General features: G+C 38.1%; 4 protein-coding genes across 4 annotated transcripts; 2 read left to right on the top strand and 2 right to left on the bottom strand.

The window, feature by feature from the left end:
- On the bottom strand, positions 1-779 carry LOC135598422 (signal peptidase complex subunit 1-like). The gene is made up of 2 exons (XM_065092175.1): positions 622-779; positions 1-428 (listed from the first exon to the last, which is right to left on the bottom strand). The coding sequence occupies exon 2, from the start codon at positions 426-428 to the stop codon at positions 144-146; it is 285 nt and encodes a 94-aa protein (XP_064948247.1). The 5' UTR covers positions 622-779; the 3' UTR covers positions 1-143.
- Positions 780-1,311: 532 nt separating this feature from the next.
- LOC103986734 (ABC transporter I family member 11, chloroplastic) lies at positions 1,312-6,249 on the top strand. The gene is made up of 10 exons (XM_009404830.3): positions 1,312-1,585; positions 1,753-1,807; positions 2,241-2,320; positions 2,417-2,468; positions 2,564-2,697; positions 3,558-3,672; positions 3,891-3,977; positions 4,084-4,132; positions 4,426-4,510; positions 5,885-6,249. The coding sequence occupies exons 1-10, from the start codon at positions 1,500-1,502 to the stop codon at positions 5,961-5,963; spliced, it is 822 nt and encodes a 273-aa protein (XP_009403105.3). The 5' UTR covers positions 1,312-1,499; the 3' UTR covers positions 5,964-6,249.
- A 2,546-nt stretch (positions 6,250-8,795) lies between these two features.
- LOC135597907 (protein RALF-like 33) lies at positions 8,796-9,155 on the bottom strand. The gene has a single exon (XM_065091412.1). It carries the CDS (start codon positions 9,153-9,155, stop codon positions 8,796-8,798), a length of 360 nt encoding a protein of 119 aa, XP_064947484.1.
- A 2,205-nt stretch (positions 9,156-11,360) lies between these two features.
- On the top strand, positions 11,361-15,337 carry LOC135598421 (plant intracellular Ras-group-related LRR protein 3-like). The gene is made up of 3 exons (XM_065092172.1): positions 11,361-12,266; positions 14,247-14,413; positions 14,488-15,337. Exons 1-3 carry the CDS (start codon positions 11,361-11,363, stop codon positions 15,134-15,136), a joined length of 1,722 nt encoding a protein of 573 aa, XP_064948244.1. The 3' UTR covers positions 15,137-15,337.
- The last annotated feature ends 201 nt before the right edge of the window (positions 15,338-15,538 follow it).

The raw sequence follows: 15,538 nt of genomic DNA, 5'->3' as shown, positions 1-15,538 counted from the left end.
TAATAAACTCCTTCAAAATTATAATTAATTAAGCATATATGAGAATAAAGTCCTTTGAGACAAATACCTCGGAAAGCATTAGACTAAAGCATTTCCGCAACCTTAACTTGAACGATGTCAACTGAATGCTACAAGACCTACTGCTATTTGTGCTTGGGTGCCTTCTTCTTGGAGGCAGCAGCAACATCGACCTGCGGCTTCGGATGGCGTTCTGCTTCACTCGGATCCAGCCACTTCAAGGGGTGGCGATTGAAGAAGGGCCAGTTGGGCACAGTGATCAGTGCGGTAAGCACGACTCCACCGGCGTATGTAAGCATCATCGTCGGAAAGGAGCCGATGGTGTATCCGGTCCCCAAACCAGCGATCGCGAACACGACGAGCATGATCTGCATCACAATCTCCGCGCCCTTCTGCCCTTGCCAGTCCATCTGAAATCAAGAACAAAAACAGAAGATCTTACATAGATTCGAGATGGGGAAGCAACTTCGTCTGAAACCCCCAAACAAATCCGATTCGAGATGCCAGAGATCATCAAACAAAATGCCGAATTCAAGAGAGGAATCGAGATCTAAATTGAATTCGACAAACGAAAACCCTGGATGGATCAGAAGAATCAAGAACCTGAGCGGATCGAAGGGAGAAGAAGGAGACTCGAGCAATCCTGGCAAACCCTCATTCTGATCCCCAGATCTGCCCTTTTTTATCACCGCCATGGGTGTCCGGTTGGGGAGGTAAGCTTACCGTGAGCTGTGGCACGGGCCGGGCTGGTGATACCTGACCTCAAGCCCAACCTGATACATGTAGTTTCTAAACTGGCTCATCGTAACTGGATTCGTGCAATTAAAATAGGTTTATTTTCGTAAGAGGATTGATTAATGTAATTTTCTTGGATTCATACTAATGATGAAAGAATCTTTGTCCCACAAAAATTACACCGATGATGTACCTGATAAAATATTTTTGACATTTAGATTCATAAAATAGTCGAGCTATTCATAAATCAGAAATGATGTTTACTGAGATTATTTGATAGGATCTTAGAAACACATTTAGGACTCTTTTTTGTTATATGCATATTGAATATAGTTCTGGAACACTAATTAACATCTTAGGGAACAAATCAAAATGTAAAAGATCCAATTAAAATTTATTACTCGATTTAAGATTCTTGGTTTTACAATACATCTCATTGATTTAAGATTTGGATCCATTCAACAAAGGTAGCTAATTAGGATTAGGGAAGTGAACCGGGTTTAGTTTGTGTATCCAAAAGTTTGGGTCGGGTTCGAATTGATGCACATCATCAGTCATAGATAAGTTTCGGGTCGGATCTTTGGCTCGTCGATTCGGGCCCCCTCTTCTTAATACGCAAAGGAGCGATCTTTTCCCCTCGGTTGTCCGCTGCTCAGCCGGCTACGGGCCTGCAGCCTGCGAAGAGACGAGCTGCGAGCACCGTCCGCCGCCGAAAGACAGCAGCCGCCTCCGTCAATTCCGCTTCTATGGCGTTCTGCTATGGCTCTCCCTGCTCCGGGTTCCGCCACAACAAGTTATGCGCGGCCGAGATGGTACCCTCCGCATATCGGAGGTGAGGTGCTTGACCAATTGCTTCTTAGAAACTTTCTCGTCTTCTGTGCGGTCTATATATATATATATATATATATATATATATATAAAGCCTGCTCCGAATTGTGCTTTGCAGTGCCTCTAAAATATCTCCTATTACCAATTCCTTCATTTTATATTCTTACCAAGGGTTGCTACCAAATCACGAGCACTTCGGATCTCATCTGACCATTCCTGCATCGAAGTAAGTCCCTTTCCTCTGCCGATTAATCTTTGTATCTTTGCTTTGACTGTTGGATTGTAGGGGTATGTTAGCTACCACATTCGATGACAGAAACCGGTGATTCATGTGAAGAGAGCTGGTTTCGATACGTCAAAACTGGAGAAGATGACCATCTTCTCTCCTCATATTATGATTCTTTTTCGGCCGGATATATAATTAGCAAAGCTGATTGGATTGTTCATAGGATGGCACATTTTGGCATGATGTTGCATTCGTTAGGAGTTATAAGTTTGACAGCTTGATCTTCCCATTTTATCAGCCACAGTTTTTTCCAAAGTTTTGTGCAAATTCTGAGTATCCATTTCTTCTTCTAATACGTCGCATCTATTAGAAATCTTTTGTGGTTCCGAACATTGTCATCTTTTGTAATTATGCAGTTGATTTTTGTTTTAAGGTAAGGAGAGTTAACTATCGGCCACCTGGGACTCAGCACAACCTCTTGAATGAAGTTAGTTTGTCCCTTCGTGAGAAAAGGTACGTGAGCAATGACCTAATCCACTTTTAGCCAGTAAAATTGCAAATTTGAAAAGCTCCTTGTTCATTACTGAACTTGTTTGTTGGTTCCGGCAGCTTTGGTTTGATATTTGGACGAAGCGGAAGTGGAAAAACTACTCTCTTGCATGTTTGCCTCCAGACCTAGTGTATTATTATTCATGGACACTGATGGTCCACTTGAAGCCCCTTTCTTTAGTTCAATTTTTTGATTCCTTAATGCAGCTGCTGGCTGGATTATCCAAACCTACATCTGGGTCAATCATTGTGCAAAGATATGGGTATGATGGAAAACCAAGTGACTCCCCTGAACCATTAGCACCAGAAAGGGTTGGTATTGTGTTTCAGTTTCCTGAGAGGTACTAAATGGTTCTTGTATTGTTTTCCAATCATGAAACTCATATGTGTCTTTCTATCTTACTTTAAATAACAAAAGGATTTCAATTAATATCTTTTCCTGTCAGGTTTTAGATTTCTGAGAAGTTCTCCTCACGATAATCTAACCTATATATAGTTATATTACTATTCCAGTTGACAAGAGAACGATATAATTGGCTTAGTGGGTTTGATTTCTAGGAGTTCTTTTAGTATATCCCATCATTGTTGTCTGAAAAAACAAGTGCTTTTGATTTTAGTGTGCAAGATTATATTCTAATAAATTGAAAGATCTATTGGTTTTAATTGTGCAAAACCTGTTAACTTGGGAAATGAGGGACAAAAATGCTTCAGATTAAGGTTGCTATTTTCTCTTCATGCTAACATAATTATTCTAGATCAACTGGAATAGAATATAAATTTCTCTAATGGAATACCTACCTTCTCGTATTGTTCAGAAGTGCATCAAGGATTGTGTTGAGTTCAAAAATTCTCATAAGAATTAAATTTGCTTGGTCATCTAGAATGATTATATGATTTCAATGTTCTACTTTAACATTATCTAAGAAGTATTTTGGCTCCTAATATCAGAACAATCGTTCTGCAATGATAGGCTTGATTAATTATTTAGGAGCACAATAGGACTTTCCAGTTATTGATGAACCACTTTAATTGAACCTTTAACGTTGGTCTATCTTCACAAGTCAATTTATATGGTCAAGGTAATTTTATCCATTACATTTGATCCCATAGAGATAAGAACAAATAAAGATGCTTTGTTTTATTCTTTATAGCAGCGATTGTTGTTTCTTTTCCTTACTAGTTTGAAATTCTAATACATTAGGTACTTTTTAGCTGATACCATTCTCGAGGAAATGACCTTTGGGTGGCCAAGGCAGAAGGCAGATTTTACATTGAGAGAACAACTTGCTTTGAATTTGCAATATGCAGTTAATTCGGTAAACATTACTTTCTTATTTCTGTGTGAAGTTCGTATGTTCTAGATATTCCAACACTGTTCTGTTTTAGAACAGAAAACTTGCTACCTGTGATATCTTTGTCAGTATTACCCTAAAAAATGGTTTCATGTTAGAGCTTACTAAGAAGATTGCATGACCTTTTGAGAAATTTGGAAATTACAGTCACTGGTTCATTGATACTTATGCTGGAATTCCAGGTTGGTTTAAATACAATATCTTTGGATGAAGATCCTCATTCTCTGAGTGGTGGCTATAAACGGCGCCTTGCCTTGGCAATCCAGTTAGTAAGAATTTTTTGTGGGATGCTGGAGCGAATAGGAATTTAGTTATGGCTGATGTGTGATCAAATGATTGCTCCTTTTGTGACATGCTATCTTCTATGATTTTCAGGTTCAGACACCACAACTACTGTTACTAGATGAGCCACTTGCAGGTCTTGGTATGATCAATTATACCTGTTAAACAGTTATGAAGTTGTTGTTGATCTCCTCAACATCAAACTTGCTTGCACTAAAATAATTTTAGAATATATACCGTTTTATCTTGTTTTGGATGTTATAGATAATTCTCCTGTGAATTGCTTTTTGAAAGATGATACAACATTTAACTCTTTATGGATGGTTTCTTGAGTTCCTGATGTGTCCCCTTTACTTTTATATATACATTGTTATGCTTTATGAGGATAAAAAAATTTGTTTCTACCTCATTTGTTGTGATTCTTCTTTTAACCAGATTGGAAGGCTCGGGCTGATGTTGTGAAGTTGCTAAAGCATCTAAAGAAGGAACTAACAATACTTGTCGTCAGCCATGATCTAAAGTGTGTTTGCTTTTTCTGTTTGTTGTCTTCTGTTTTAGGAATATGCCATCTTTTTTTTTACATGTGAAACAAAAGTACTAATAGAAATTTAGTTAACACCTGTCACATCATTTTTTAAAGCAATATTGGGACAATAATTGTTTTATCCATAGAGTAATTTAACTGCCAATTTATACTTTATTGCTTGATTATCAAACTCTTGTCCTTTAAGAAATTTGTCTTTCTAGATATTTGGATTATTTCAATGATAGATGAAACAATTCAAGGTGCAAAGATATCATCAAATTGTCATGGTGAAGACAATGTTGTCAATATAATTCTGAACTTCTTTGAAACTAATGAGATATTTGTCATCTGTGTCCCTATAATCTTGCTTCCCTTGGTAACTTTGAAAAAGGAAAAAGAAGTTGCAATGGAGATGGTGCTAATGTTTCAAGTAATTGCAATATTTTTGTTAAAAATGATAAGAATCTTGGTATGTGTGCTACACAATTCATGTCTTTGCATCTAGGAAATCTCCACTTGTAATAAAAATTTGGTATGTAGCCATAGGGTTATAGACCTTGTGAAATTTGCTGATGTCATTGTACTGTGTGTTGAAAAATAAGAGAGTTTGCACTCTACAAGAGCAAAGAAGTAGAAGTCTATCATAGTTAGAATTTTGGTCAAAATTCTTTTTTATAAACCAAGTGGTTTGGGCATTATATATGATCTATCTAAATTGTTAGTCTAAATGCTTTACTAATAACCAGATTACTTATAGAGCATATGTTGTCATCCTGTTAATCATGTTTAGTTTAGGCACTGTGACTCAGCATCAAAACTAGGATAAATGTCTTTTTTCTTGTAGCTGCCTGGATTTATCAAATATATATTTTGATTTTTGGGTGCTTTGGATGTTGTAGATCTTGGTTATAGTTTATCTCCATTTACATGATTTTGTAATATAGTTTTATATCCATAACATGAGAACAGACTTGTTTGTTTCACCTATGTCTGTGGGTACCTGCAATCAAAATAGCTACACATAAGTTAAATAATTATGATCAGTGTTTGATATTTTCTTACTCGTGGTCATTCATTAAAATTTGGATATTTTTAATGTCTCAGATAAGTACTGACTCATGTGTTGCATATATCAGATGTGGACTACAGATATTATAATGTTTTTGGCACGATTCGCTATTGTGATTAGCAAGTTAACTATTCTCGACTTATTCACCACACTAAACATCAATTGGGCAACTGCTTTATGTTATGAAATTTCAATAAGCAAACCCTCAATGGTGTGTTATCTTATTGGAGCATCTGCATTGATGCATTTTTGTTTGCATGGATCTGCTGATGTAGCATACTCTTGTTATCCCTTTTCAGGGAACTGTCATCTCTAGTAGATATATCTTGGAGGATGCAAATGGGAGGAATTCTCAAAGAAGAAGCATTTCCTCTTTAATCAGCCTGTGTATGTTTATCAAGGTTGGTTACTTTGATAGACTAATATAATGAATTTTCTGGATCAGCAAGTGACATCTAACCATCACATTTTAAAGATATTATGCAGTCTTTGATCACTCTATATGGTAGTGGAATAGTTCATTTCTCCATCTTCCGAAACATATAGTTGACAGTCTCTAAACAGTGTGCATCCTGCTTATATGGTGTAATTTATACAACTAACAGCTAAGAATATGTATGATTCATCTCTTGATAATTTCAATTGGTTTTAAAGAATTTTGACCTATTCTCATTTAAAAAAAGGATCATTTTTGTCTGTTAATTTCCAAACTCTTTGAAGACAAACTGGGAGAATCTGTCTAAGAGATGATTTGAGGTCTACCTTTGGCAGAGTAGAACAGCTCCACAAGCATATTAAAAAGATAAAATAAAAGGCAAGAAAAAAAAATTCTGAAAGCAAGTTTTCCTTTTTATATATTTTATTACTGTTGTATTTTTCTGGTGATAAATAAGCTATGATTTTTTTTCTTGTATTAGAATAATTAAATTACATTTCTCTCCTGCATTGCCATTGGAGAATATATATATATATATATATATATATATATATATATATATATATATATAGTAGATTTTTTTATCAAAATTTATTTTTTATATTATATATTTTATATAATATAAAAAATATATTATTTTCTGTAGTTAGATATTTTTAATATTTCAAGTCTTATATTTAAAAAAGTTATATTGAGATTTTTATATTTATAAAAATAAAATATTTAATCTCATATCTCTTTACGTCGTCAATTATGTTGATAAAAATATCATATGCCAGAAGTGTTTAAGTTTAAGGATCCTAATGTAATTTTTAAAAATATAAAGATTGAAATATTAAAAATAATTAATTTAATTAATGCTCTCCCGATTCTCTTACCAATTACTTCCCAGTTGTAATTCCAAACTACAATGCCAAACTATTGAGGCGGCCACAAGTACTTCTCCAACAAAAGCCATTAATGCTTGTTGTTCCACATCTCTTCTTCTAAGAAACACTATTCCCTTCCCCTTCTCTTCCGAGCATCTGTCCCTACGCCAAGAGGACCACAGCAACACATTACACAAGGAAACAAAAGAGAATATGACATTTCTTCCACTGCAGTTCATGTTCTGGGTTATTGTCTCGTTGGCAGCCCTTTGCAAGTGCTGCAGTTTCTGTCATGGTAGTCTTTGGCCACCTCTTTTAAGACCGCCGGAGAAGCCTACTACGATGCACTCGAACTCGCCCGCAGCTTTCTTGTGTCCGTGTTGCAGTACGTTGTGGAGCTCCTCAAGGACATGGTCATGTCGAGTGATGAGCGTTGCGACTGGGTCACTCCAGCTCACAACGTCGGCCATCGCCGAACCACTGGAGGAGAGCAAGATAGCGCTCGGCGGACTGGCCGCAGGCGTTCACAGGGGCGTCAGAGATGGTCGTCGAAACAGCTGAAGTATTTGGAGCAACTACAAGGATGCTGTGGGGTACATCATAAAGCTTAATTCTTCTATTCTTGTTTCTTCACTTCATTAGTTTAGCCGTTAAAACAAATAATTAGGAATTCCATTAACATTTTAGACAAAGAATGATGCCTTACAAGTTTGTTTTTATTCCCCTGCTAACATTAAAACACTTGTTTATATATCCATCCAGACTAAATTAATTTGATCTAACTTGTATGTCGAATATCGTCATGTCGAAATCGTTAAGTATTCAAGATTGGAACAAAGAGAACTTTTGAAAGGGCAAAAAAAAAAAAAAAAAAACTCATATATCATGTCTTTTGTCCCACTTTAATTCGAGGGGTTAAAAGTATCTATGTCCAATATATCAATCACTTTACGTTAAAAAAAAAAAAAAAAAAAAAAACTGTGTTTATAAGAATCTTAAACTCATAAGTTTCCATTTGATTAGTTTCAAGCAAAAAACCATACTTGAGAAGAGTTTATATAATATTATTTCTTATAACAACTCATTTAATGAGAGAATATATTTTTTAAATGATATACTGTAATATGGCATCATGGATACCTACCATGGCATGTCCAATAAATATTTTAAATTTTATGTGACGAGTCTCAATTAATCAAAAATAAAAATATTTCAAGCCCTATTTGAGTTTTTTGAACCCATTCTATTCTAATGCAAATCAATAATTTTCTATAAAATATGATGCAGACTGTCTACCCTAATATCTATAGTGGCTTTTATACTTTTTACTTTTTAACTACTTATCACAATGAATAGAGGGATTTTTCTATAAAAAAAGAAAAAAAGAAAAAAAGATAATAATAATAATAATAATAAATAATAATCAGACTTGTCTTTTTATATATTTTGTATATTTTATATCCATCTCTATCAGTCTCATCTTCTTGTATTTTGCATATACAATTGGATCTTTCACCATCTATGAATGCAAGTCAACAATGCTTGCAAATCGTTTGCCTCTTCTTCCAACCCTCTTAATTTCCTTTTCCTCAGTATCTAAAGTTGTTCTTTGGGAACAAGTTTTGTGCATCATCAACAGGGAACAGAGTGCTTCTCATGTGTAATGGACACTTAATAGCAGGTTATCTATCCATAGATCGCAACATACAAACATCAATCAACTCCAAACAAGCATCTGACTTGAGATTTTTATGATAGCCCAAAGGAAAAGCAAATAGCTACTAGTGGATGGATCAATTGCATCCCTTTGAAGAAGTAGTAACGATGGTGAAGCTTCTACATCCTGAGGAAAACAGTAGTGACATGGGGGAAGCTTCTCTCACCTGAAGCTTCACACCGTTCCTTCTAAGGGCTGTCACCCCTGCAGCCACTGATGACCTGACAACCTCTGTTGTAAGGGTTCGCACTTGGGAAGGAGTGGCAATTGTAGTAAGGGACTCCGAGCTTGGTGCAGGGCACCACATCCCCCTTGAGTGCCTCATAGCTGATGTACTTCTTCCCTGAAGCAGCCCACAGCAGCCTCCTGCTATCCTCTGTGCTCATCTCCATCTCCATCTCCATCCCATTCTCTTGTCCACCGTAAGGCATCTTCTTCTTCATCACCATCACCTGCCTCGAGGTGCTGCTCTCCAGGAGGAGGAAGAGAAGCAATGCCAGGGAGATCAGGCCTCGCTTTACACTGAATCCCGAGAAGGGATCTGCCATGTCTTCTTGGCTTTGGATCACAGAGCTGGTCTTTTGTTCCTGTGGGTGGGAGGCTTTAATGAGTTGTCAGCTGCTCCACCTGCCTTGGCATTGTGGTCAGTGAAGAGAAAGGGACCAGCAAATGACTGTAGGCAAATGAACAGGGGAATGCCATCTCCATCACATGTTGAGGATTTAGAATGTAGTAACTCTGGCTTTTGTCACTTCAATTGATTACAGCTGCAATAATTGTACTACTAAGAACAGTAAGGTTTCACTCATCTTGTGAAGTTGGGGAGTAAAAATCCTTGAATTTTCAGAGGACTCTATTAGCTGGAGGGAGCCATCATGCAGTAGAAGAGCCTTCTTCAGTGGACTTTGATATCCACGTTATGTATGTGGTCCTATAGATGTAATCTATAGTTATACTATAAACATTACATAAACTTAAGATTACATACACATTTTAAAAGCTGATAATTCTTTAGATGTAATCTTTAGCTATACTTCAATCTTAATCCATTCTAACAAATAAAGATTACATGATGCTAACAACTTAATATCATGGATCGAGAGTCTATACAACTTGATCTTATCCTGAAAATATAAGATCATCATGAAAAATCCGTCCGAGGGCGAGATGAAAGACAGAAGTTGAATAAGGGTCGACAAGGATTGTTCTGAGGTGGTCTATGAACCTTCGTGGTTATCTCAATATAGGACTTCGATGAGCTCAATCTCCTTAGCACCTACACAATAGAGGACGATCCGTGGGTGTCGGCTTTCAGTTCGATCATCTTCGAGATCAAGAAGATACCTCGTTATCTCCTACCTCAGCTCTTTAGTGGCTCTCAATTGATGAACTATGATTGATATCGGAATATTTCCTATCACCTCACTTCTTCAAACCTCCCATCATATCAACAGAGATAGTTTTACTTTAAGAATTTTACTTTCTCTAAAAGAACTTGAATATCAAGTTTTTACAGCACTCTCATAATGAGAAACCTATAATATGGCAGCCACGATAAAATAAATAAATAAATAAAGATTACATGCTTGCTCACAATGTCATAGATTTGGGCTGCATGTTGACTTTATGAAAAACCAAAAACCTCAAACAAAAGCCATTCTTTGGTATAGTATCTGAGACAATGAGAAATCCCTTGCGACTTGTTCAAATTTGTTGGACCACCAAAAAATAGTTTCAGCAGCAGGAGAACTTGCTTGAAGTCTGCTTTGTCTCATCATTCCCATTCCTGTAAGGCTTACACTGTTGAGAGACAATTCTGGTTTGTATGAATCAGAGTTCAGAGCCTTCCTGCTGAGGTTATTATACATGTCCTCGATGACAATCTCAAAGGCCTCCTTCACATTCGTAGAATCAAGAGCAGAGGTCTCGATAAAGAACTGCCCTTCAGCTTCTGCAGGGCTTTCTCCTTCATCGACAGATATATTTCTGATGTTCTTCAAATCACATTTGTTGCCGACCAGCATCTTTGCGACTGTGGCGTCGGAATCCACTGCATCATGTTTTGAATCAGAGTTAAGATGCATATGAACATTGTTGTATTCAATAATGAGCAACAAGAGTCATTTGGTGATGATCTGAAGATTTTTCATTTCAATAACTCGACAGACAGAATCTAACGTTTTAATTTTCAGATTCTGTTTGAATTTTAGATAATAATATTGATCGAAGTCAACTCGAAGTTGATGAGAACGAATGAAGAGACCAATTCAGACGGCTATTTCCGATTTGTCGATGAACAATCAATCTCATGTAAACGATGGTCTTAGATCTTTAAACTACGGCATGATTGACTTTAAATTGACTTGAATGAACACAACGACAAAGCAGCTCGGACACAAGATGGAAGGAGAAAAGGAGAGAAAGGAGCCGAGGAGGAGGAGTCGGAGAGAAGAAGGAGAGCTGCCTCAGGAGGAGGAGGAGAACTCTACGACAGAGAGAAATGGGTTAGATCAAGGAAGAAGAAGAGAAGGGAAGGATGAGAAGCCACGAGGCCTCCCTCACCAGCAAGTTCCTCAGCCTGATGATCTCTACAACGAACGGCTGGAGCAGCTCTGATTGAATCCACTCCATATCCGACCGTACGATTTAGCTGCAACATCTCATTTCTATTCTACGCATTATATATAGTCGATTTTGAATACGTACTAAATTAGGATTAAAATATATATACCGAAATTTGTGATCAACCATCGATGACGAAGACGACTATGGCTTTGAGATTTGTGCAAGCGGTCCAGATTGTCCCACAGAACCGGTCTCACTCTACCTGTCGCTTCTTGGTTCCCATCTATTGCTGCAGGACGAACAGAGCTGCTTCCCCCAATTCTTTCTTTCTGCTTCTTCTCTGGGAGATCGAGATCGAGATCGAGATCGAGGCCATGGATCCCAACCCCAAGTCCTTCCCCATCCTATCCTACGTGATGTCCCGCCTCCCTCGGATCGCCTCCTTCAAGGCCGGCCAAACCCACATCGGCGACCACGACATCGAGCAGCCGCCCCACGTCGACGTCGATGTCGAGCTGGTGGGACGGATGCCCCGCCTCCAGCACCCGGCGCTCCTCGCCTCCATGGCCACAGTCATCGCTGACGTGGCCCAGACCCGCTCCGTCCTCGGCGTCCTCGGCGACCGCCCCGACCACGAGGCCGTCGACGCCGCCCGCGCCCGCATCGCCGAGATCGACGCTGACCTCTCCCAGCAGCTCGGGGAGATCGTCACCGCTTCGTGCCCCGAGGGGACCGATCCGCTCCAGTGCCGGGCTAGGGCCGAGCGCGAGAAGGTCGCCCTGCGCGCCGTGGTCCAGCTTGACGAGATGCACGAGGCGTACGAGAGGTTTCTGAGGAACGCGGAGGAGAGGCTGGTCAAGATGTATGGTTCTGCCGCCGAGGGCAGCGAGGCTGTCGGTGTAAGGGAGGGTCCTGCCGTGGTACAGGAGGAGGGGGAGGGAGTGAATGAGGAGGTTATCCGAATTCTGCAAGAAGGATCAGGAAATTGCTTGGAGAGAGTGGACCTCTCTGGCCGACAGCTACGGTATCTTCCCGAGGCATTTGGCAAGCTGCGAGGCTTGGTCTCCCTCAACTTGTCCAACAACCAGTTAGAGGTCTGTTCTTGACTCCTCTCTAGCTTGCATTCTTTTCTTTGTGCTGCAAATTATCTTGGGAAGCTTATTTGTGGTCATAAAGGACTGGTAGAACCGTTGTAGCACATGTACATGTTTTAGTCATTTTCCATTTTCCTTTACAATTTTGAACATTATGCACGATATTTGGTAATTCAAAATCTAGTATATCGGAATTTATGCTTCGGAACAACCAGTCACTTGAGCTGTTCTATTTGTAGGAAGGATATTAGTTCAACCCTAACAAAACATAACTTTGATAATGTGTAAGATGATTAATTTATTGTTTCCCATTATTGCTGTGAATGGTTGATGCTTTTATTGGTTATCTCTTTTGTTTTTTTAATTTGTTTTACTTTGAAGGGTCCGCAGAAGTAAATTGTTGCAACTAAGTTGCACCAGTCTCAAATTTCTATACCATGGCAACTATGCAAATAGTTTACAATAATAAGAACACTAATAATTAGGGACTGACTTATCTAAATGGTATTAGAGGATACTTTGCTTTTGCAGGTCTAAACAAGTTGGATTCACAGATTTGGTCATTTATTATCATTTATTCTGAATGTTGTTTTAGTTGGATGGGAATGATAGTGACAATATATTATTCTTCTGAGAAGGATGTTGAGATTGATTTGTGCTACTAATAGAAAAGACATAATGAGAGAAAATATGTGCACTCTTGAAGAAATCCGGGAACCACCAGTCAAGGATAAAATGAGTAAAACACCATTAAAGGTGACTTGGCTATGCCCAAATAAGATATAAATTGCCATATGATAATATTTTTTATCTTTATTTCCTACATTGCTAAGGAAAAATTAAAGGAAGTTGACGAAGAAAAAGGTGGAAGAAATCAACATTTCGTATGGTTGACTTGAAGATTTCGTCTCTATAAGGAGGTCCCATCATTCTATAAAAATGAAATGAAATAAATAAGATAATTGACATATATAATAAAAAAGGCAGATTATTTACCAAGACAAGTCTCAAAATTTATCTTCCTGAAAAAAGGAAGAGACAAATGATTTATTTGCCTTGATGTAATTATAATAAGTACCTTCTCCCACAGTGTGTGGAGTACTGCAAGGCCGTAACCCTTTGTGAACTAAGTTCATAAGATTTTGAATGAGTCCAAGAAATTACTTGTTTTGTAATTTTATTTTCTCCCACCCCCAGGTATCATACCATTTAAATCCCACCATTCTGAAATCCCTAATAACCAATCTATTTGCCACCCTAGAATTTCCTTTGACCATGCATTAACCCCAAACTGCAGTGAAACTGTTGATATTGGAGCTCCCCAGCATTAGAGACTAGTCAATCAACCTCAAAAACAAATAAAGCTAGTCAAGAAAGGTGGCATCAATTCCTTTCTGCCGGCTCAAAGCTGGTTTGTGTTCGCAGCAAAGTTTTACATCTCGACAGTACAAGCTGGTACAAATCTGTATTTACTGGTTTGATCAAGTACCAATATTGAAACATCTAGATCGATATCAATATAATACCATTCTTTTTTTTATTATTTTGTTATAATATTGAATGGTATATATTAGTAATTTAGTTATTTTATGTACAATAGAAATCTTAATTCATGTTCAATAGTAGTGGTAATTTAGTTGTTGGAGTTTGGAAGAGCAGATCAGTGATAATTGAATTTAGTTTTGCTTTTTCTGGATGAGGATTTCGATTGATGACATTGTTTGGTTTGGTATATATTATGTTTTTAAGCTTTAAAAACTGTGAAGGAGCCTCCCCCCATGTTTTGCATATACACTATTTTTGTTAAACAGGCTTTAATATTGTGGCCAAACAAACTGTCATAAACTAGCTTCCAGACAAAAGATGTTTATCTGTTAGTTTTTCGTTCTTAACTATTATCTTCCTAGTGAATATGCCTGCATGTTCTGGTTGCATCTGGAAATTCATTCAACAACACCGATCTCTTTGATTCTTTTACAGGCTATTCCAGATGCCATATCAGGGTTAGAATGCCTAGAGGAACTTCGACTTTCTTCCAATAGTTTCCTTTCATTGCCTGATTCCATTGGGCTGTTAATGAATTTAAAGATCCTTGATGTATCTGGTAACAAGCTCAAGTCACTACCAGATAGCATCTCAAAATGCAGGTATTGCTTAAGAACTTTCCACCTTAAGTATTTCTCAGATTGTTCTTGGGGAACTCATTTTTGTTTATGTTCAGGTCACTGGTGGAGTTTGATGCAAGCTACAATGAACTAACTTACCTGCCAACAAATATTGGATTTGAGCTGCAGAATCTGGAAAAACTTTGGATCCATCTCAATAAGATACGATCTCTTCCCACATCAGTCTGTGAGATGAGATCTTTGCGGCTTTTGGATGCCCACTTCAATGAACTTCGAGGTTTACCATATGCCATCGGTAAACTCACAAATCTCGAGATTTTGAATCTTAGCAGCAACTTCAGCGATCTACAAGAGCTTCCTGCAACATTTGGCGACCTGATCAGTCTTAGGGAACTGGATCTTAGTAACAATCAGATACATGCACTGCCGGACACATTTGGTCGGCTAGACAAGTTGACAAAACTCAATTTGGATCAGAACCCACTGGTTATTCCCCCATCGGAAGTGGTAACTCAAGGAGTTGAAGCAGTTAAAGACTACATGGCAAAAAGATGGCTTGACATCTTGTTAGAGGAAGAGAGAAAGAGTATGGCTGAAGAAACCTCACCAGCTCAGGTTGGTTGGTTGACGCGCAGCACGTCATGGCTAACCAACTGGATTTCTGGAGTTTCTGGAGGTGTTGCAGAGCACCTTGGTGCTGGACAAAAGCCTTCTAGAGATCCCTATCTTGATCAGCAGCTGTGATTAGATTCTCATGACCATGCTATGTTTAGGACTTCCTATTTTGTACAGTTACTGGGCACCGAACATCCATCTCATTTTAGTATGTGTGACGTTTCTCTTCTTTTGCAGCAGTTTGTTTGTGCGCTGGTGTCAGTTTGTTTCCAGCATGATTCCAAGTTTTCTGATAAGTGGAAGGAAATGACAGTAAGCTATCCACACCCAGTTTGTGTCCAAAGCTCACATTGTTTCTCTCTCTAGTGCCTTCACTTTCCAGTGTTCTTGTTTAGGACTTGAGTACCAATTAGACTAATACTTACTGGCTGGTATTATCTGATGGAATAAGTTTTGGTTTCAGAACATATAGTCTGATATCAGTGTCTATATAATTTATTTTCAATTTTTCTATTAGTTTCTCCATCTATA

Source organism: Musa acuminata, chromosome BXJ2-1 (assembly GCF_036884655.1).
Source record: "Musa acuminata AAA Group cultivar baxijiao chromosome BXJ2-1, Cavendish_Baxijiao_AAA, whole genome shotgun sequence".
In the NCBI taxonomy this organism is placed as follows: domain Eukaryota; kingdom Viridiplantae; phylum Streptophyta; class Magnoliopsida; order Zingiberales; family Musaceae; genus Musa; species Musa acuminata.
This window is presented reverse-complemented; position numbering and strand designations above follow the sequence as displayed.

What these genes read in the sequence shown, in the direction of transcription:
- LOC135598422 (XM_065092175.1), bottom strand. Translation starts at nt 428, where the DNA reads ATGGACTGGCAAGGGCAGAAGGGCGCGGAGATTGTGATGCAGATCATG.
- LOC103986734 (XM_009404830.3), top strand. Translation starts at nt 1,500, where the DNA reads ATGGCGTTCTGCTATGGCTCTCCCTGCTCCGGGTTCCGCCACAACAAG. An exon ending in GTGTTTCAGTTTCCTGAGAG is followed by an intron (nt 2,698 to 3,557) that starts GTACTAAATGGT and finishes CTAATACATTAG; the next exon opens with GTACTTTTTAGCTGATACCA. An exon ending in GTCGTCAGCCATGATCTAAA is followed by an intron (nt 4,511 to 5,884) that starts GTGTGTTTGCTT and finishes ATCCCTTTTCAG; the next exon opens with GGAACTGTCATCTCTAGTAG.
- LOC135597907 (XM_065091412.1), bottom strand. Translation starts at nt 9,155, where the DNA reads ATGGCAGATCCCTTCTCGGGATTCAGTGTAAAGCGAGGCCTGATCTCC.
- LOC135598421 (XM_065092172.1), top strand. Translation starts at nt 11,361, where the DNA reads ATGACGAAGACGACTATGGCTTTGAGATTTGTGCAAGCGGTCCAGATT. An exon ending in TGTCCAACAACCAGTTAGAG is followed by an intron (nt 12,267 to 14,246) that starts GTCTGTTCTTGA and finishes ATTCTTTTACAG; the next exon opens with GCTATTCCAGATGCCATATC. An exon ending in GATAGCATCTCAAAATGCAG is followed by an intron (nt 14,414 to 14,487) that starts GTATTGCTTAAG and finishes GTTTATGTTCAG; the next exon opens with GTCACTGGTGGAGTTTGATG.